The sequence below is a fragment of the Podarcis tiliguerta genome (assembly GCF_965153285.1).
Source record: "Podarcis tiliguerta genome assembly, chromosome: 11".
Classification (NCBI taxonomy): domain Eukaryota; kingdom Metazoa; phylum Chordata; class Lepidosauria; order Squamata; family Lacertidae; genus Podarcis; species Podarcis tiliguerta.
In genome coordinates, this window is record NC_139544.1 from 15,475,990 (window position 1) to 15,497,857 (window position 21,868).

A 21,868-nucleotide genomic window follows, 5' to 3' on the forward strand; every position below is an offset into this window, starting at 1 on the left:
TGGGAAGACAGGCCTACGAATGCCAGTGTACTGGAAGAAGCAAAGATCACCAGTGTCAAAGCAATGATTCTTCAACATCAACTTCATTGGACTGGTCATGTTGTGCGGATGCCTGATGATCGTCTTCCAAAGCAACTACTCTATTCTGAACTTAAAAATGGAAAGCGTAATGCTGGTGGTCAACAAAAGAGGTTTAAAGGCTGTCTCAAGGCAAATCTTTAAAAAAATGTAGTATAAACACCAACAATTGGGAAACACTTGCCTGCAAGCACTCCAATTGGAGAACAGCCTTTACCAAAGATGTCATGGGCTTTGAAGACACTTCAACTCAGGACGCAAGGGAGAAACGTGCTAAGAGGAAGGCATGCTTGGCAAATCCACACTGTGATCCACACTGTGGAAGGACGTGTGGTTCCAGCATTGGCCTCCACAGTCACTTATGGACTCATTGTTAAAACTGTGTTTATGGAAGACAATCTTACTCAGCTACAAGAAGAAGAAGAAGAAGAGTTTGGATTTGATATCCCGCCTTTCACTCCCTTTAAGGAGTCTCAAAGCGGCTAACATTCTCCTTTCCCTTCCTCCCCCACAACAAACACTCTGTGAGGTGAGTGGGGCTGAGAGACTTCAAAGAAGTGTGACTGGCCCAAGGTCACCCAGCAGCTGCATGTGGAGGAGCGCAGACGCGAACCCGGTTCCCCAGATTACGAGACTACCGCTCTTAACCACTACACCACACTGGCTCTACAAGTGATTGCCAAAGAAGAAGGAAGAAGAAGAATCTCCATACCTCCCCCAGAAGCCCACCTGGTTTCTGTGCTAGCCATCAAGGGAGTAAAGTTCTTCCATCACCAGCATGGAAATGGCAAACAGGATGTAGAGTGATGTGTCTCTCATCTGTCATCCTACCCAGTGGAAGTTGAGTAGTCAGCATTTTTACAATGGCTGTGAAGGATGAGAATGTAGGTGACAAGTGTCTTGGCTAGTATTTGGGGGGGATAGGCTAGTGATTTTTATGGGCATATCTACAGGTCTAGCAGATTTAGTGTGCCATAAGCTTTCAAAGATGCCTGGCGTGTTATCCTCGGTTGTCAGAGAGAGAGAGAAATTACAGAGAGAGAGAGAGACCTACAAAGAAAATAGTAAGCAGCAGGACCAAAAGGTCATGCAGTGAGAGATACAGTCTGACATTCTGTGACTGTGCCTCTTGCGTTTCGTGATCTTTTGGACCCACCGTTCACATTTCTCCCCCCCCCCCTGCAAAATGAGAATGACACTTCATATATCTGCTTAAGTGAGCTTTAGTCTACAAAAGCTTATGTGACAATAAATCTGTTTTGCCTTTAAGGTGCCAGAAGACTCTGGCAGCTTTTACATTGGGCTCTTACTGGAGAACAGCCACTGTGAGTTCCACTCACCTTTTACAGAGCATCCGTTCAATGTCATTAACACAACACCACTTCTTGTCTCTACTCCACCCCCCCCCCCCCAATATCTCAGAAATTCCAACTTTTAAAACTTATCACCATCTTTGCGTCTTTGAATGCTGCCTTTCCATAGTAAACTATCTTCAAGGTGGCTCCTGGCATCAAAACATGTTGTGTAATTCACTAACAGAAGATGTAACAAATGTAGTCCTGTAAACAATAAACTAATGAAAGTATCTCACATTGAAAAATTAGACAATCAGCTGATAGAGGTGAAGTTACAGGGAATCAGGCAGAGGGCCTTCTTGGTAGTGGCACCCACCCCTAAGATGTCAAGGAGATAAGTAACTAGACAACCTGAAGCCAGCCCTGTATAGGGAAGTTTTTTTAATGTTTTATTAGGTTTTTGTATATGTTGGAAGCTGCACATAGTGGCTGGAGCAGCCCAGTCAGATGAGGAGGGCTTTACTTTTATTATTATTATTATTATTATTATGGACGCGGATGGCGCTGTGGTCTAAACCACTGAGCCTCTTGGGCTTGCCGATTGTAAGGTCGGCGGTTTGAATCCCCGCAACGGGGTGAGCTCCTCTTGCTCTGTCCCAGCTCCTGCCAACCTAGCAGTTCGAAAGCACACCAAGGCAAGTAGATAAATAGGTACCACTGTGGTGGGAAGGTAAACGATATTTCTGTGTGCTCTGGTTTCTGTCACGGTGTCCCGTGGTGCCAAAAGTGGTTTAGTCATTCTGGCCACATGACCCGGAAAGCTGTCTGCAGACAGATGCCGGCTCACTCGGCCTGAAAGCGAGATTAGCGCCGCAACCCCATAGTCACTTTTGACTGAACTTAACCGTCCAGGGGTCCTTTACCTTACATCACCATCATCATCATCATTATTATTATTATTATTATTAGGTTGTGCTGTAAGACTCTTACCAGGTGTAATTCTGACCTTATTTTCTTTTGCCTCCATCTGCCTCCCCAATTTCATAGTCTGCAATTTCACACTAACATTTTTCTGTTGTCGCCACCCCACTGTTTGTTATCTGTTCCAGCCTTTGAAAGTCACCGGCTTTCTGATTACAGTGCAAGCAGTCTCCTCCAGTCAGTAAACCAAATGATTTGAAACCTGATTTGCTTCGGTCCCCTCCAAATATGTAACTTTCTAAAGAAATGCCATGTGCGTAGCTCTTTGACTGCCCCCAGTTAGGAAACCACTGGAGTGAACAAATATATATATATATATATATATATATATATATATATGGTGCATATTTAGTTTCACTTGCTCTGTACTTTTCCTGCTCTGCTTTTCAAGTCCTTTCCTGTCTGATTTTCAAAAACTGCATCTTTGGCATTTACCTTAGGACCAAGTAAATGAAATAAATGTTCCAAAGTAGCCAAAAGAAATTGGTGCCTGTCAGCTGCGCAACCTCTGCATAAGTTAAACCGTTTAATTTTAGACGGGCTGCTATTTCTTTGTGCTGTCTAGCGTTCATAATGCTCAACATAAATCAATGGGTGGCTGGTGCCCTGTTCCCTCTGCCAGTTTGTGACGCTGCAGAAATCTTTATAGCCTTCAGTTTGACCCGGTCCACCCTCCCTTAAGGAAATCTCCACACCTAAACACGACAGCAGCTTGCGACACAACAGCCTTATCTCTGCAACCAGCGAAGGTTTTCAGGGAAGGAAGCTGAGGTATTAGTTATTGTCACTCCAGTACCCATATAGCTGTGAGACAATGGCAGCTTTCCCGGAAACAACTATTTTCACTTTCTGCCGGGCTGAGGGAGGAATAGGACCTCTAAATACAAAGGGAAAGGGTTATAAACGAAATATTATGCAGCTAAATTGACACCATCTGCACACAAGCAGGTGGTATTTTCTGGCTTGGAGGAATCCTAAAGTTTGCAGAAATTAACCTCTCCCTCAAAAGGGGGGGGGGGTCATTCTGCGTGCGGAAAACAGCTCATTGAGAACTGAATGTGCTCAGTAACCATGGAGTGCTTTTATTTTTAAGGGGGGGGGCACATAGAAAATGGAGGGAGAAGTGGAATGGATTGTCCTGGAGGAGGGTGTGGTCTGACTGCCTGGAACAATGAACAAGAACACTCTTCGCTGCAACATTTTAATGCAGATCATACTTGCGATGCCCTAAAATAGCAGGCTCTTAAGAGGGATGGAAAATTCTGCAATCACCATTTCTGTAATTGCCTTATATCAAGTGGTGCTAAGAGCTGCCGTTCACCTCGGGGACTCTGAATGGGGTGGATTAAGGATCCCAGACAAAATATGAAAAGTTTTTGTGGAGACGCAGAGTCTCTTAAAATAAAAGTGCTGTCTGCCAGGGCTGGTCTGCCTGAGATGATGGGCATGGTGGTGCCACTTATCTCGCCATTTCCATGTACAGGATCCTATCAGGCTGGCAACTGAATCTTACTTCATCATGGCTGCTGTGACAGCACCCCACAACCTCCTCGCTTGAGGGCAGTAGGCTAGCTTAGGGGGCCTAGGATGGGCCCCATGGCATAGAAGGCTCCGTCCCTCAATATCTGCACCTGTATCACTTTGCCTAATACCCACAGGGGATGGGTTCCGCCCAACTTAGGGGTGGCCCAGTGCACATAATTGACGTCATGTGGCAGGAGGAGGTCTGATGGGGCCAGCCACTGGTGGGGCCCAGTGGGGCCTGTCATAGCTGGAGGGGGCCCAGCGAGGCCTGTCATACGCCAAGGAATATTGAGGGGGCCCCATCTCTCTGCTTATAATTTGGAGGGTCCTCAGGAAGAAAAAGTTCCCACCAGAAAGGGATGGCAAACCAAACTGATGGACTACGCGGAGATGGCGGAAATGACTGGGAAAATCAGAAACCAGGAAGAACAGAATTTCAATAAAGAATGGGGGGAATTTATAACTTACCTTGGAGACCACCGTACACAGCTGAGCTCTTTAGCAGGATTTGAATATGACTTGTAACAAGAACTAGGGATATATGGGATATTTAAAAACTGGAGTGACTTAAAATATGCAGCGGAAAAGGACTAGCGACGGAACCCATGGAGGGTTGGGCGGGGAATCCAGAGATTTGGTTGAATCATTGTTTATTTTTTCATAATTCATGATTTTGAATGTAAATTTTAATTTGTAAAACTAAATTATATGTATACACACACACACACACACACACACACACACAGTAGTACCTCGGGTTACATACGCTTCAGGTTACATACGCTTCAGGTTACAGACTCCACTAACCCAGAACTAGTGCTTCAGGTTAAGAACTTTGCTTCAGGATGAGAACAGAAATTGTGCTCCGGCGGCGCAGCAGCAGCAGGAGGCCCCATTAGTTAAAGTGGTGCTTCAGGTTAAGAACAGTTTCAGGTTAAGAACGGACCTTCGGAACGAAGTATTTAACCCGAGGTACCATTCTACACACACACACACACACAAACAAACATCCTCGGCCCTCTGGACCCCATAGATGGCGCCCCCCCCAATAGCAGAGCCAACCCTACAGCCAAGCTCCTGCAGCCAATCGGAAGCCACAGAAGCCCTGTCAGACGTTCAGGTTCCAAAAATAGTTCACAAACCAGAGCACGTTTTTGATGTTCAGGAGCCAAAATGTTCGGGAACTAAGCTGTTCAACTTCCAAGGTACGACTACACACACACACACACACACACACACACACAAAACACATATAGACACTGAAAAAACAGGCAAGTAACAAAGGAGGGGAAGTAATACCTCTTTTTAATACAGATCTTTTTCATATTTCTCTAGTATATTATATCCCTTTAATAAGCATTTACATGGTGGTCAGCCTTTCATAACGGATTCTCTTCTCTCCAGAAAATAGCTGTTCAAAGAAAAGGGCTGTGAAACTATTACTCTGCGCACATTAAGAGCATACAGAGCATATTAACACTTTTATCACTGATGGTTTCTATTTTCCAGTAATGTTCCTCTGCTTCTTTGCTGCACTCCATGGACTGTAAATGTCATCTTAAGTTGACATTTTAACTATAGGGTGCAGTCCGCTCTTTCTCTGGGCCCTGAAAGCTTCCTATTTTTTATTATGTCTCCCAAATTGCTGCTAGTGACTTGGAGTGATGTAGGAGGAGTTCTTCCCTGAAACACAGTATTTAACTTGCACCGTGAATATGCTTAATCGCTGCTCAGGTGAATATGCATTTTAACTGCGAATGCTAACAACTATTTATCGGTGCAACTCCTCAGAATAATTTGCATCTTAAAATAACTCATGAGATTATTATTTTTAAAGTATTTTTCAGCCAGGAACAAAATATCTATAAGCTGCACATATTTTTTGCATTGTTTCCCATTTTTATATATCGTGGTCATAAGCCTGATACGAATACTAGATAGATGAGCGTACTTCTAATAAATTATCAATTGCATGGTAACCTATAGCTTGTCTTTGCTGCCAAGTGGGAGATCTGATTCCATTCCTATTCTATTAAATCCAACAGGAGGGGGCTTTATTAATGAGGCAATGTGCTCTCCAGCTCAGGCGAGGAAGAGATTTCAGATTTTCGTTGTGTATCAGCAGGGGCTCAATTTAATAGGGAACATACATAACTGTTGGAACACAAAGCTGGCAATATAATAAGAGGACGCAGTGTGTATACAGAGGACTTGTACACTGTAGTGCTAAACATATATAATGGGAACAAGTTGCATAGGAAACTATGCGACACGTGGCCCGAGCATGTGGCCTATGCGCTGGAGGAAGCTGCAAACTCACACACTTCCCCCACTGAATGGCTGCATAGCTCAGTGGTAGAGCATCTTCCTTGCATGCAGAAAAGGCCCAGATTCAATGCCTAACATTTCCTGGTAGGGCTGGGCAGTGGCGTAGCAGGGGTTACCAGTGCCCGGGGCTGCACAGAAGCAGGGTAGGAAGGAAATGGATGGAGTATGCATGCACACGCAACTACCTAAGGTGTCCACATCACCCAGGAGATCACAGGTGCAGGGTTAAGAAAAGAAGAGTCGTATTGTCTGGAGAGGTCATTCCTGGTTCTGATTGAGAAGTTGTTTTCAGTGGAGCCCAGAGACGGAAACATGTAGCTGTATTGGGGCGGCACCAGGTGTTGAAATTTTGTGCCCGGGGCAACCGCCCCTGTGGCCCCCTTCCCCACGCCACACCACTGGAGCTGGGACTTTCCCTTGGCTGAAATCCTGGAGAACCATTACTAGTGCGCAGACCATTATGAGCTAGATGGACCTGTTGCCCGACTCCGTGTATGACAACTTCCTGCGTTCCACTGCACATGGAAGTTTTAGTGCATAGTAGGGCAACTGGCATGATTCATCCATGAAAAGTGGGGCACAGATGTTGTTAGGCCCAAGCGTAAAGGCTGTGGTTGACATTAAAGGTTCTGTACATAATGGGAGATGGTACGAGCCTCAGCCTTACTCTCGCCTGGCTCTCTGTCCAGTCTAGAGGCTGCCCTACAGGCAAACCAACCCTTGCATTCAAGTACAGTCATACCTTGGTTGCCAAATGGAATCTGTTCCAGAAGTTCCGAAAACATTTGACAAACAAGGCACGGCTTCCAATTGGCTGCAGGAGCTTCCTGCACTCAATCAGAAGCCGCATCGGACATTCGGCTTCCAAAGAACGTTTCCAAACCAGAACGCTCACTTCCGGGTTTGCGGCGTTTGGGAGCCGAAACATTCAAGTCACAAGGCTTTCAAGATCCAAAGTACAACTGTGTCTTTAGGTGTTCTGTAAGGCACTGTTGAGCAGAGTATGGAATGACTTGCCTTGATATAGTATAGGGGTCCTCACTATTGAGATTGAGAGGCAATTCTGATCTGCTTGCCAGCTGAACCCCTAATGGGTCAACATAGTTGCCCCAAAGTCATAGAATCATAGTTGAACGGGATCCCATGGATCATCTAGAACATGGGTAGGCAAACTAAGGCCCGGGGGCCAGATCCGACCCAATAGCCTTCTAAATCCGGCCCGCGGACAGTCCAGGAATCAGCGTGTTTTTTTACATGAATAGAAAGTGTGCTTTTATTTCAAATGCATCTCTGGGTTATTTGTGGGGCCTGCCTGATGTTTTTACATGAGTAGAATGTGTGCTTTTATTTAAAATGCATCTCGGGGTTATTTGTGGGGCATAGGAATTCGTTCATTTCCCCCCCCCCAAAAAAAAAAATATAGTCCGGCCCGCCACATGGTCTGAGGGACAGTGGATCGGCCCCCTGCTGAAAAAGTTTGCTGACCCCTGATATTTTAGTCCAGCCCCCTGCAATGCAGGAATACAGGGCTCAAACCTATGACTTCGACGTTATCAGCACCACGATTTCACCGACTGATCTCACCGGCAAGGCTCGGTACAACTAACCTCCTGGGATGCTATATAGATGTTTTCAAGCCCTATCTCAATTTCTGTCCGGCTGCATGCCGAGTTTTGATATTTCAGTGTGCTTCATTAGGTCCTGTTGCTTAAAAGTATTGACACTAGATCATTGTTCTTGGATTCACTCACAATGGCCCAGCAGGTGACCCCAAACTACACAGTGATCATTATAGGCGAATCTAATTGTTCCTTTGCTCGGACAAACACTCATAACATTCGACTGTAATATTCCCTGAGCACTTTGGTTTTTAGCCCATTAAAAACTCTTCGGCAGGAAAGACATGAGTGCAGCTCCGATAATCCACACTGCCTAATCACACACACGGCCAAATAATCACAGAAAGTTGCTAGATTTCAAACTCCCATTAAAGCCAAACTTTAAGTTTGGTAGCGACCTCAGGCTGCTAGCTTCCAAAATGTGCTGGCTTTTTTCTTTCTAATAGTTGCGTGGCAATACCTGCCCCCACCCACAGAAAGAATAAATAAAGACACAGGACACCAGAATTTAGGTTAATGGGCGAAAAATGGCCACAACTTTATTGATTACAGGTAAGAGCGGTATTGGCCTTAGGCATTGGCCCTAACAGACTATCCATTCTAAGCTGGAGCGAGGGAAAAGAGGGGCGAGCCAGGGCTGCCCTGACCTTAAATGCCCTCATGAGGGCCCGCCCCCAGCGCCACCCGATTGGCTGGCGCTGTGGGAGGTGAATATTAATGGGAATCCCCAAGTCCCAGGGGCTGACGCAGCCCCGCAAGAGTGAGGATGGGGGCATGAGCCTGCAAACCCCCCCCCCTGAGTTCGGGAGTGGCTTTGCAGTCCATTTGCTGCCTTGCAGTGCTTTTGGCTGCCACAACTGAGTACTGGCCAAAGAGAAGCATTCCGTGTGCCAGTTGGATCACAAGAGGATAGCTGAATCCATGGGTGCTTGATTAAACTTTGCCGCCCAGTGGCACCCATTTAATTTTGGCTTTGAGATACCCACAGATAGGTTGAGGCCAAATGAATTGCTCAGGACAGTTCTGAGTTTTGTAATGGCAATGCCTAGAGGAATGGTTACCATAGCAGACCCTCCAAGTGTCCCTAATTTTCAAGGGATGTCCCTAATTTAGAGAAGCCATCCTGGTTTCTAATTTGATCCTGGAATGTCCTGCTTTTTCTTAGGACGTCCCTATTTTCATTGGAGAAATGTTGGAGTGTTATGGTAGAGAAAACAAATAGTTGTTAATAGCTATACTACAGGTGTGGTTATTTATGGTATTGGGGTACCGTGCCATTAAAATGTCTTTTTTTAAGTTACATTGTCCCTAACACAGACCTTCCAAGGGTCCCTTTTTTCCAGGGGTAGACCCAGATTTTTAGAAGCCACCCTGGTTTCTGATTTGATCCCGGAATGTCCCACTTTTTCATCGGAGGAATGTTGGAGGGTGTGGAGTCATGCGACTCCCGAGCCTAGGAGATAAGTAACTAGACAACCAGTAGTAGTAGTAGTAGTAATTTTTTATTTATTCCCTGCCCATCTGGCTGGGTTCCCCCAGCCACCCTGGGCAGCTCCCCACAGAATATTAAAAATACTATAAAGCATCAAACATTAAAAACTTCCCTAAACAGGGTTGCCTGTTGGAAGCCACCCAGAGTGGCTGGGGCAACCCAATCAGATGGGCAGGGTTTAAATAATAAAATTATCACCATCACCATCATTGTTATGGAATAGGTTGTCCCTACAGTGGTACCTCTGGATACGAACCACCCCCTTTGTGAATGCTTCAGGCTATGCATGCGGCAAACCCGGAAATAAAGGAAAAGTTTCCACTGGCATCTCCTGCACAGAACAGTGCGCCTCTGGATGTGAATGTTTTGGGGTAAGACACCCGGAACAAATTAAGTTCGTATCCAGAGGTACCACTGTATTTTCATCGGATAAATGTTGGAGGGTATGATGGAGGATATGCATATATCAAAAACTGCCCTCTGGGCAAGCAATGCACTACTGCAGCCCATTGAACTTAAGAGTTTAGTGGAAGTAACTATTTTGAGAACAGAGACCCATACATTGGCAGAGAAGTTCTTTTCCGTCATCCTTAAATAAGATCCTGTCTCCCACAGAGACTGCTGTTTATCCATTTGAATGAATCTCACCATTGTTTCCATGATCAACACACAAACCTCGTCTCTGTTCTGCACAGGAAAGCTTTTGAATCCAAGATTCTGGGGTGTGTGTTTTTTTTAAGCATTGAAGGGGCAAATCCTTCCTTGGCTCATTGAGCCTCGCCTCAGCAAGATTGCACAGAATTACATCTCCCTAGAATGGCTGATAGTTCACCAAAGATACTGCACAGTGTTTCAGTAAACTCAAAGGGGAATTTAGAAATGGTTAGGCTTCACGTTTGGGGTTTGTGAACTATTTCTCTAACACTTGAGCAAGTTGCAGCTGCTGCCCAGAGAGCTTGCTGGCAAAACGCGAGGCTGAGCTGTCCTGGCCGCTGCTGAAATTTCAGTAGCTGACATCACTTGGAGATTGCCTGAAGGCAAGAACCCGTTGTAAACAAGCTGTCAGGCTTAACTAGGATATCCTGTGAAAATGTCTTAAACAAACGAGCAGCCACTTGGAGCCTGGCTCAACAAAGCAGCTATTCCTGGAGAAGCCTTGCTTGAGCTTGCATGGTGATCTTAAGAGAAAATCCTGCTTTTTCAAAAGGCGCCACTAGGTTTTTCCAGCCAAAATTTTACATCCTAAATTGTACCCAGGTGGTTGTTCACCACCCTACAAAAGGATATCAGTATGAGGGTGAACATGGAAGCCAAATGGCGACTGTGAAGTAGGCAGCTGCAAGCACTGAATATTTTTTTTAACCCAACCCTAATCACTTTAATTTTTATTTTTATTTTTTGGCTTAAAATGGGGAATCGTTTTCAACCGAGTGCTGCATTGCCTATTGGCGCACCACCTGGGGGTTTCATGACAGTGGTGACCAATGACGGTGGTGACCACTGGCAGCAGTGGGCACAGGTGACACCACTTAGCCATATTCAAGCATTCATTTCTCTTAGATGCCTTCCCCACACACCTGGCAAAATCTCCCCACTCCAGCCTGTCAGTCTCCATTTTAACAGTTGACCATCATTCTGACGAAGTGGAAAGTTTTCTACTTCTGGAGGGTCCCCCTGTTATTTAGAAGCCTTCCATCGTATCAAGGGATATAGCTCCCCCCCCCCCCCCCGTTGGCATCTAATAATCAGCAATTTTGATGCTGCTAGCAAATTAAAATTTGTTTCTCATCAGAGGGGATTTTTTTTTTCTTGTGGAAATCCACAATATGGATTGAATGTACTTCTGTTTCTTAATACGCATTTATTGGCTGTGTTAGGTGGAACTGGGAGTAGAAAGCTAATATACTAAGTCCTACTGCAATGTGCTCTACATGGAGCTACCTTTGAAGTTGACCCAGAAACAACCATTAATCCAGAATATGGCAGCTAGACTGGTGACTGGGAATGGCCACTGAGACCATATTAGACCAGTCCTGAAAGACCTACATTGGCTCCCAGTACGTTTCCGAGCACAATTCAAAGTGTTGGTGCTGACATTTAAAGCCCTAAATGGCCTCGGCTCAGTATACCTGAAGGAGCGTCTCCACCCCCATCATTCTGCCCGGACGCTGAGGTCCAGCTCCGAGGGCCTTCTGGTGGTTCCCTCACTGCAAGAAGTGAGGTTACAAGGAACCAGGCAGAGGGCCTTCTCAATAGTGGCACCCACCCTGTGGAACACCCTCCCATCAGATGTCAAAGAAATAAACAACTGACTTTCCAGAAGACATCTGAAGGCAGCCCTGTTTAGGGAAGTTTTTAATGTTTGATGTTTTATCTCTTTATTATTATTAATAATAATAATATTCTGTTGGGAGCTGCCCAGAGTGGCTGGGGTATAAATTTGTTGTTGTTGTTGTTGTTGTTAAATTAAACCATTTAAAATACATGGACATGGAACAAGAACAAGTTGGGCTAAGTTGGCTATACATCCTGCCAGAATTTTGGCTGACCTGGGATTGGAACAGACTTAGAGCAGGGGTGGGGAATATTGTAGGACTGCAAATCTCATCATCCCTGACTTTTGGCCATGCTGGTTGCAGCTGATGAGAGCTAGAGCCCAATATCACCTGGAAAGCCAAATCTCCCATCCCTCACATAGAGCATAGAACCAACCTTTGATTGGTGGTGCCATCACTGAGGGCTGCCCAATAGGCATTGACCCATGGCAGAGCCTATTGGGTGGTAGGTCCCCATTTGTGGAGGCCACCTTAGTGAAGTGCAGGGACGCGGGTGGCACTGTGGGTTAAAGCCTCAGCGCCTAGGACTTGCCGATCGAAAGGTCGGTGGTTTGAATCCCTGCGGCGGGGTGCGCTCCCGTCGTTCGGTCCCAGCGCCTGCCAACCTAGCAATCCGAAAGCACCTTCGGGTGCAAGTAGATAAATAGGGATCGCTTACCAGCGGGAAGGTAAACGGCGTTCCGTGTGCTGTGCTGGCTCGCCAGATGCAGCTTGTCACGCTGGCCAAGTGACCCAGAAGTGTCTGCAGACAGCGCTGGCTCCCGGCCTCTAGAGTGAGATGAGTGCACAACCCTAGAGTCTGGCAAGACTGGCCCGTACGGGCAGGGGTACCTTTACCTTTTACCTTAGTGAAGTGCATCTGTCTCCCTTACTGACATCCAGGCATTTGATGGCTGAAAGGTACTGGGTGAAATTCAGTGTCACTCTGAGACAATCATCCCATCATCGCAAGCATTTTAGCTTGCCAGATGCAAAAAACTCCTCTCTCTTCCCCCAACACCCCAAGGCATTTGGAGGGGGGGATACAGGGAGGGAAGCCCTGTTGTGCAAGCAGGAGTCTTTGCTCAGGGCTTCAACTCACAGGACTTGCTGAGTGAATCTCGCCCATCGTTCCTGGCACCACTGAAGTCACTGGTTGAGAAAATGTATTTAACCGTTTTTTTAGAATGCTATTAACAGTGTTTTCAGTATTGATGTGTTTGTGGCCCTGGGCTCCTTTGGGACGAGGAGGGGCAGGAAATAAGTTAATGAAATAATCATACCTCCCTACTGTGAGCTTATACATTGCACAGCTGGGTGGCTCTTTATAATCTTGCAAGAGCCTCAGAACTGCTTCTCGATGGCTGGACCTCAACCTTATTCTGTAACGTTTAATAGGTCTGGTCCTGTTATGAGTGTGCACCTGGACTCACATGTATGTTCATATACACAACTGCTGAGAGGTTTGGGATCTTTAACTAGAGTTATGGCGTACGCTTGTTATGGATGTGTGTTAACATTATGCCCACAGGATGCTCTCATATAGAAATAAAGAACTTTTGGTTTATTAGATGAAATGGAAGTGACAGAATCTATAAAGATGCTGCTTTAGACAGCAAACTTACATTCTAAGCAGGTAGCAAATTATGATACATACACACCTTGATTAAAGAGTAGAAGATTCCCTAACTGTTCTGAAAGGCTTACAAAAACGTGGGCATAAACTCGAAGTGAAGAGAAGGGGGGGGAAGGAAAGTATACCTACCCTTTAAGTGAAGCAGAAATATGCTGAGTCCTGGGGAGCACTTGGGTAAGTGCTGTCCTGTTGCAGCTACCCAACTAACCTCGTGGTGCTGTGGTCTAAACCACTGAGCCTCTTGGGCTTGTTAATCAGAAGGTTGGCGGTTCAAATCCCCGCAATGGAGCGAGCTCCCATTGCTCTGTCCCAGCTCCTGCCAACCTAGCAGTTCGAAAGCACGCCAGTGCAAGTAAATAAATAGGTACTGCTGTGGTGGGGAGGTAAACAGTGTTTCCATGTGCTCTGGTTTCTGTCACAGTGTTCTGTTGCACCAGAAGCGGTTTGGTCATGCTGGCCACATGACCTGGAAAGCTGTCTGTGGACAAATGTCGGCTCCTTCAGCCTGAAAGTGAGATGAGCACCGCAACCCCATAGTTGCCTTTGAGTGGACTTAACCATCCAGGGGTCCTTTACCTTTTCACCTTTACCTGTATATGTTTTTTTGTATACCTTTTGCCAAGGTATGCCAGTGGAGAGGGGAGAGGCTGTAGAATGTGTCTGACAATTTGCCCAATCCCTTCCAGTCTTTCTTGCCTAGTTCTCACCTTGCCCATCTTTGGCCATCCTGTTCTTGATTGCTTAACAAAAGATCAAAAGACTTTGATGGTATCTGCACCTGCCCATCTCTTGTCGGTGATCTGCCTTTACATCACCTTACCATTGTAGGGACAGATCTCACTGAGGAGTTGAGTATCATGTACAGTCGTACCTTGGTTTTCAAACAGCTCAGTTCTCTAATGTTTTGGCTCCCGAACGCCGCAAACCCGGAAGTGAGTGTTCCGGTTTGTGAACTATTTTTGGAAGCCGAACTCCCAAGGGGCTTCTGATTGGCTCCAGGAGCTTCCTGCAGCCAATCAGAAGCCACCCTTTGGTTTCTGAGCATTTTGGAAGTCAAACAGATTTCCGGAATGGATTCTGTTCAACTTCCAAAGTATGACTGTACTTGAAAACTAAATTTGCACGTCTTTGTCTTCTGGTCATTTATGGGTCAACTCAGGACATGCCCAAATGCCTGTGAGCCAGTGTGGTGTAGTGGTTAAGAGCGGTAGTCACGTAATCTGGGTAACCGAGTTCGCGTCTCCGCTCCTCCACATGCAGCTGCTGGGTGACCTTGGGCCAGTCACAGTCTCTCAGCCCCACTCACCTCACAGAGTGTTTGTTGTGGGGGAGGAAGGGAAAGGAGAATGTTAGCCACTTTGAGACTCCTTAAAGGGAGTGAAAGGCGGGATATCAAATCCAAACTCTTCTTCTTCTTCTTCTTCTTCTTTCAGAAGGGGGTTAGAATCTGGCTTATTCCAGGATCGCCAAAGCTCATCATGGAGGGTCTGTCATATTAGAGTTGATCTTATACTTATGCCATGATCTATAGAGATAAACCGTATCATAAATTCAGATTAATGCTGGACCTTGAAATGCTTTAGCTGAGTGAAGATGCACTATATGAAATGCACTTCTTCTTTTTTTGCTCTCCGTGTTTCGCTCTTCTCATCTCAAATATGCCCTTTCTCCTTGTTCTTCCTGCAGGTATCCTTTAGGTACCACTGTAGATTATATAATGAATGGCGTCGGACCAATCAAAGAGTTATCCTCCTCATCCCAAAGTCTGTCAGCATCCCTTCAAACCAGCAGTCATTGCTGGGCCTGCATTCGGTCAAAAGGAACTCAAAAGAGACAATCGTTTAATTGTGATAATCATGAGCTGGGGCCATGAACTACATGCGGGGGTCTAATTCCATCCACACCTGATAGTGGTTATTATGAAAAGACAAGACTCTTTACGCCGAAGAGAGGAGACGACTGTTGGAATTGAAATCATGGATGCTGCAATCATATGATATTTGCTGAGCTGCCAAACCTGCTTAAACTTTAGCAGATACTGTATGAAATTCCTCAATCCCATGTTGATATAGCTGCATCGCTAGGGATGCAACCCTTTTTTATTGTTGTTTAAAGATTATTAAACTATGATGGCAAACAATGCAAAACACGTCTGTGGCGGTATTTCTTCTTTAAGTGGTTTGACAGGTTTCCTGCCGCATTCCTCCTCTCCCACCCACGTTAAACGAGAAGAATAGGAGGATGTTGTGCTGCAATTGAACTTCAATAAGTGAAATGCCATTTGAAAAGGGAGAGAAGTATTGGTTTGACACACACAGCACATTGGTCTCATAAGAGACTTAAGATTTTCCGCTCAAGCCTCACAAAGACTTGCCAAATGTGCAAAAGAAAGTCTATTTACTGATCACCCTTTATTTGGTTAACATACATACATGCACACCATGGGAACAAGAGCTTCCCAAATTCTGCTCCTGCGTGCCTTTCACCCACTAATGGGGATGAAGGTAGCCACTGCTCAGGTATGGGGCTATAACTCCCACCATCTCTGACCATTGACCATGTTAGCTGCAGCTAATGAAAGCTGGGAGTCCATCATCTGCCCTCTCCTGCTTTAAAATGCTTAAAACCTGCAAATTAGGTAGCAATTAGCATAATCTGCCAAATGTTGGGTGGTCTGCTCCACTCATGTGCTCCATGCAAGGTTAAAATATTTTGATTGGTTATTTTAAAATTATCATCTTAAGAGCAGAGAAAAACAAGGAAGAAAACACTTATTTTGGCCATGCTAAGAATAATGGACAGGACGCGGGTGGCGCTGTGGTCTAAACCACTGAGCCTCTCGGGCTTGCCGATGAGAAGGTCGGCAGTTCGAATCCCCATGATGGGGTGAGCTCCCGTTGCTCAGTCCCAGCTCCTGCCAACCTAGCCATTTGAAAGCACCCCAAAAAGTGCAAGTAGATAAATAGGTACCGCTCTGGCGGGAGGGGCATTTTCGTGCGCTGCTCTGGTGTTGGTGTTCCGTTGCGCCAGAGGCAGCTTAGTCATGCTGGCCACATGACCTGGAAAAACTGTCTGCAGAGCGGACAAATGTCGGCTCCCTCGGCCTGTAAAGCGAGATGAGTGCTGCAGCCTCAGTGTTGTTCGCAACTGGACTTAACTGTCAGGGGTCCTTTACCTTTAAAGATAATGGACTGGTTACTAACAATAGTCTTGTACACGTTTAGTCAGAAATAAGTCCAGTTGAGTTCAGCAAGACTTCTTTCCAGGAAAGTAGGAATAGCTAACCATGAATGCTGAGTTTGCAGAGGAGAATAGGCAACGTATAGTACAGGCTTTGCTAGCCCCTGAAGAAGCTTGATCTAGAGTTCCCACATCACCCAGCAAAGTTAGCTAGGGCTGACAGTTGTACAGTGGTACCTCGGGTTAAGAACTTAATTCGTTCTGGAGGTCCGTTCTTAACCTGAAACTGTTCTTAACCTGAGGTACCACTTCAGCTAACAGGGCCTCCCACTGCCGCTGGGCAATTTCTCTTCTCATCCTGAAGCAAAGTTCTTAACCCAAGGTACTGTTTCTGGGTTAGCAGAGTCTGTAACCTGAAGTGTCTGTAACCCAAGGTAAAACTGTAGTCTAAAACATCTGATATTGTATCTGACCAGATGAAATTTCCTTGAGGGATAGACAGGAGATTCTGCATGTTTTTCCTATCGATCCCCTCCTTCTGGGATTCATAGCAGAACATCCCGGGGCATTACTCTTGAAGGCCAGAGTAATGTTGTAGCTTCATACCTCACATATCAAACATATCAGTGCCGTAAATACTGGTGTAAATCTTGAGTGAGCCACGTTACATCAGAACAGAGTTTTGCCCTAGTTCTCCAGATTTATTTTGTAAGAGGAGCTTCTGCATACATAAAGGACTGCCTCATTAGACATGTTCTAGGAAGCCTGGGCCTGAGTTGCATAACAATCAAGTAAAGCTACAATTCTCTGCTGGATTTTCCGCTTGACAGGTAAATTTAGATGAGAGTATATAAGACTACTTCTTCGTACCAGTGAGACTTCAGGTCTATTTGTGAACAAATGTTTACAGCAAGCTTTGTAATTGTGGCCAATTCCAATTTGGAATTCTTTTTTTAAATTCCTGGGTTGTGGTACGCCTTGCTTACAACTGCCCCTTCCTAAAGAGAAAAAAAGAATTGTTTTATTCGTCCCCTTATCCATTTTAGAGTTAAGCTATCAAATGGACTTGCTTGTACCAACAATTACCGCTGGCAAGGTGGTGACATGTAGCTTATGTGAAATTTATTATCTTTTTCTAAGTCATGGCAAATATATAGGGGGCAAGCCCCGCATTTGGCTTGTATTTCCTGTGCAGTTGTGGGGGGTCGAATGGGAGGGGATATGTAAAAAAATATGGCTTATATTTCAGATGGAATAAGCAACTGTTATTTGGCAAAACAAAAAACCCCACGTAATTAAACTTAGAAGTTTGACCACCTGACTTTTTGAACAAATGAATGTATTCTTATATAACCTTGAATACATTCAAAACAAGAGCACGGGTGCCCTTTAGATACTGCAGAATTCTTCGAAATGACAATCCAGTAAAAACTACGATATTAGGACAACTTCAGTATTTCATTTCTTATTTCAGCAGTGCACCAGAGCCTGAGGTCCTTCACTCAAAACCCTAATTAAAATGGCCCCCCACTGCCCAATCTATACCTGCTTGGTATGTGAGCAACGAGTGCCAAAGCTCCCGAGGCTTATTCAAAGGATTAGCTCTGCAGCTTCATCATAGCACCTATGTGACTTAAGACTCCAGAGCCAAGGATTTATGCCTGCTCAGGCTTTCGGCACTGGAAGGCCTACTTACCCCTTATGCAGGGGTTTCTTACCCCTTCCCAGAACACTGGCAGGTGCCTAAGGGGGGCTTTCATGACGGAGAAGCACATAGATTGGCCTGCTGATTAGATTGTATACCTGAAGGAGCATCTGCACCTCATTGTTCAGCTGGACAAGTGAACTTACAGGGAACCAGGCATAGGGCCTTCTCGGTAGTGGCACCCGCCCTGTGGAACACCCTGCCATCAGATGTCAAGGTGTAACTATACAACCTTTAGAAGACATCTGAAGGCAGCCCTGTATTGGGAAGTTTTTTATGTTTGAAAGTCGCCCAGACTACTACCACTAATAATAAATAATATGCAGCAACAAACCTAAGTTCATTAAGCCCTGGTAGGCTCTCATATTCAGAGGATGAGTTGTGTTCAGGATCACCATGTATCCTAGTCTTCAAAGGAGTCTCTATTTTGAAGGATCCAAGTGTTGATGAGGAACTATAAGGGAGAACTCAAGATGCCCATGAAACATTTAACACATGCATAACAGACTGAGCAGACAGAAACCACCTGGTGCCAGTCTTCCCCACTATGGCAAAATGTAGTGTATTTTTACTTATAGTGGATTGGCACCTATAAATTAGCATGCGCAAATTTTATGCAATTTTATTCTCCTTTTGAGAACGTGTGAAGTGGTCCTCTGGGTGTGTTTGGCCTAGTGAACCATAAATAGTGCAATGAACAAACTAGAAAGGGGTAAAATGCCTCGTTCCAGTTTCTCGGCACAGGGAAGACTCAAAAAGCCTGTCCATTTTCTTAGGACAGGAACATAAACTTCAAATGCGAGTGTTGACTTGTCAGTCAACTTGTACCTGGGTAGAGAAGGCTCTCAGGGTTATACAATTTGAGAAACAACTCTCTATTGTTTAGTTAACGCAACTGAGAATCATTTGCAAGGCATTTTCCAGGTTTTGCTGTTTCCTCATCTACCCAACTCAGGCGCAAAAATATGAGATGGGGCAGCAAAGTGGAGAAGCATAAGGAAAGGATTTCCATCACTCCTTAACAGCTGCCTGCGGCTCCCCAGGGACAGCAGCCTTGCAATGTGAGAATTCCGATATCAGCATTTTAGACATGTGATAAATCCATTTTTAACTTTCAGAATCCGAAAGGCTGATCTTAGTAGATACCAAAATCTTCACACTTTACAGTTTAATTGTAAGAGTACATTCAATAGGGGAAGCAAAGAGAAATATTTCTGTGTGGTTTTTATCCTAGAATAAAGCTGATCTAAGAAGTAGGTTTTACATTATTGCTTAGCTCAGCAGAAGGCAGAAAGAAGTGCTTCCCAAGCAGCAACTGTGTCACCAAGAGACAAAAAAAAAAAGTTAATCTAGGGTACCTTGCCATCTAACCAAGAGAAAATATTTAGCATTGGTAGCAAAGTTCTGGTGCAAAATTGGATGAGGGAGTTTGTGATACTGTTGTAACATTTCGATCAATGTGCAATCAGAAATTTAGTTTAATGGAAGTTCTAATACATATTTGACGAGCAAGACAGTGAGACTTATTTCAAAGTATAGCTGAACACAGAGAGGTTCAACAAGAAAGCTTTTTCACTACCCGTCTGGTAAATAACCAGTTTTATGGTCCAGGAAAGCTAAGGGGATGACCAACATTATGTTAAGAGATGAACCCAGGGAGAAAACAGAACCAACCTCTCAACTTGGGATATTGGTTTATGCATGAAGTTGCATTCTGTGAAGGATCATTATTCAAGATGTAACAAACAGTAATCCAGTAACAGGTAGGTAGCTGTGTTGGTCTGCTGTAGTCGAAACAAAATAAAAAATGCCTTCCAGTAGCATCTTAGAGACCAACTAAGTTTGTTACTGGTATGAACTTTCGTGTGCATGCACACTTCTTCAGATACACTGAAACAGAAGTCACCAGACCCTTATATATAGTGAGAGGGTGGGGAGGGGTATTACTCAGAAGGGTGGTGGGAATTGGAGTTACGACTGCAACTGGACTTAGAGGAAAAAGCAAGGGGTGAGATGGCTAAAAATAGCTTTATCATGTATAATGAGATAAGAATCCAATGTCTCTATTCAGACCAGGTCTCTCCATGGTTTTAAGTTTGGTAATAAGTTGCAATTCAGCAACTTCTCTTTCCAGCCTATTTCTGAAATTCTTCTGTAATATGACAGCTACTTTGAGATCTTGTATAGAATGTCCTGGGAGACTGAAGTGTTCTCCTACTGGTTTTTCTGTCTTGTGATTCCTGATGTCAGATTTATCCTTTGGCGTAGGGTTTGGCCTGTTTGTCCAATATAAATTTAGGGGAGGTGTGGCGATTATAGGGGAGATTATAAGTGATTAACTTCATTACAGAATGAACAAAAACAAGTCTAGAAACCTTGTAGCTTAAAAAAAACACAAAATAGCAAGGTGACCAAAGAATGAAATGGTTGGGGAGCACATAAGTGTGTAATATAGTCATAACAGGGTCAATTTATGTTTTTGGGGTGCAAAGCAGGCAGAACAGCGTCTCAGCTAAGAAAACTTACTAGTAGAGCTATCTATGAAGGGTGTCTGCATCACGGCTTTCTTCTTGGGAGATGTTTTGTAGCTCCCACCTCTCTATCATCTGACTACCGCCTATGCCTGGCTGTAACCTTGTACAAAAAGCAGACAGATACAGAACTTGCCATTGCGATGCATTCAGACAGTAAAATAAACTGGGAACGGGAATGTTATAAAATACAGGCATTATTGCAAAATCTTAGCAGATACCACAATGCAGCGAACCTGCTGAGATACGAAGACTACGCCTTATGTTGCAATGACAAGTCTAATTAACAATTTAGCATGAAAAAAATGGGGTAATGTTTAAGGACTTGCCAAATCCAAAGAAACTCGGAGTGTTGTTAAGACAGCCCTGATATTTAATTGAGAAGGAAAGAGAGAATGCAAAACAACAACTACCTCTAGTACCTCATTAGAAAGAAAACAATTGTTTTGGCTCTATAGTCCAGGCAAATCTTAGCTACTCCATGTAAAAAAAGCAGAGAAAGATATAATTTTTAAAAGCAATAAGGCTTCCCTTGAAGAACCAATTCTCTGTGCAAACAGCCTCCAGAGCAAAAGCCATGAAGCTAGATATTGTAAACATATCACATTGAGCCATTACTAGGCATGGGCAAAACATTTGCTACAATTATATAGGGAAAGATAACATTGGAGCCTTCTCGAAATATTAGCCGCCGCCACGTATCTGAAATTACTACTAAAACAAAAATGAAACTTCAGTTTCAATAAATGTTTGTAAACCAGGATGGTGTTGGCTGCAAACAGCTTTTCACAGTAGCAGATTCATTAATTTCCAACAGAAAGTTATATAATATAGAGGCATTTCAAGCAAGAGGATCAGCGGTATTTAATACAGGTAAATAGCTTGTGCTATCTGACAGATTCTCAGCAGAAAGAAAGCTTTTAAAAAGGTTTTTTTTTCCTATCCTGTAATTTTTGTTACCATGTTAAATTCCAAAGCAACTTTGTGCCACTTTTTGAAAGGCTTGCTTTTATACAAACTGAGATGAAAAATTATACAGGTTATGATAAATTTATTCCTTGCAGCTGTAAAGGGAAATTTGTCTAGAACAAATGGAATTAAAAAGCCAATGAAGAAGTTTGTTGCTTGTTTCTGTTTCTTCCCAGCTACTGAACAAGATGCCAAGATTTGGCCAAAAAAACCCC

General features: G+C 44.4%; 1 protein-coding gene and 1 long non-coding RNA gene across 3 annotated transcripts in view; one reads left to right on the top strand and one right to left on the bottom strand.

Annotated features, from left to right (window-relative positions):
* Positions 1-15,415, top strand: part of MARCHF3 (membrane associated ring-CH-type finger 3) — a 184,593-nt gene extending 169,178 nt beyond the window's left edge. For both annotated transcript variants that reach the window (XM_083404367.1, XM_083404368.1), the window contains one exon: positions 14,955-15,415. In XM_083404367.1, coding sequence (XP_083260493.1) covers positions 14,955-15,113 — 159 coding nt within the window. In that variant the 3' untranslated portion in view covers positions 15,114-15,415. The remainder of the gene's footprint in view (positions 1-14,954) is intronic.
* A 1,710-nt stretch (positions 15,416-17,125) lies between these two features.
* LOC310660198 lies at positions 17,126-18,561 on the bottom strand. The gene is made up of 2 exons (XR_014503298.1): positions 18,488-18,561; positions 17,126-17,446 (listed from the first exon to the last, which is right to left on the bottom strand). It is a non-coding gene; the product is annotated as an uncharacterized lncRNA (long non-coding RNA).
* Between the last annotated feature and the right edge of the window lie 3,307 nt (positions 18,562-21,868).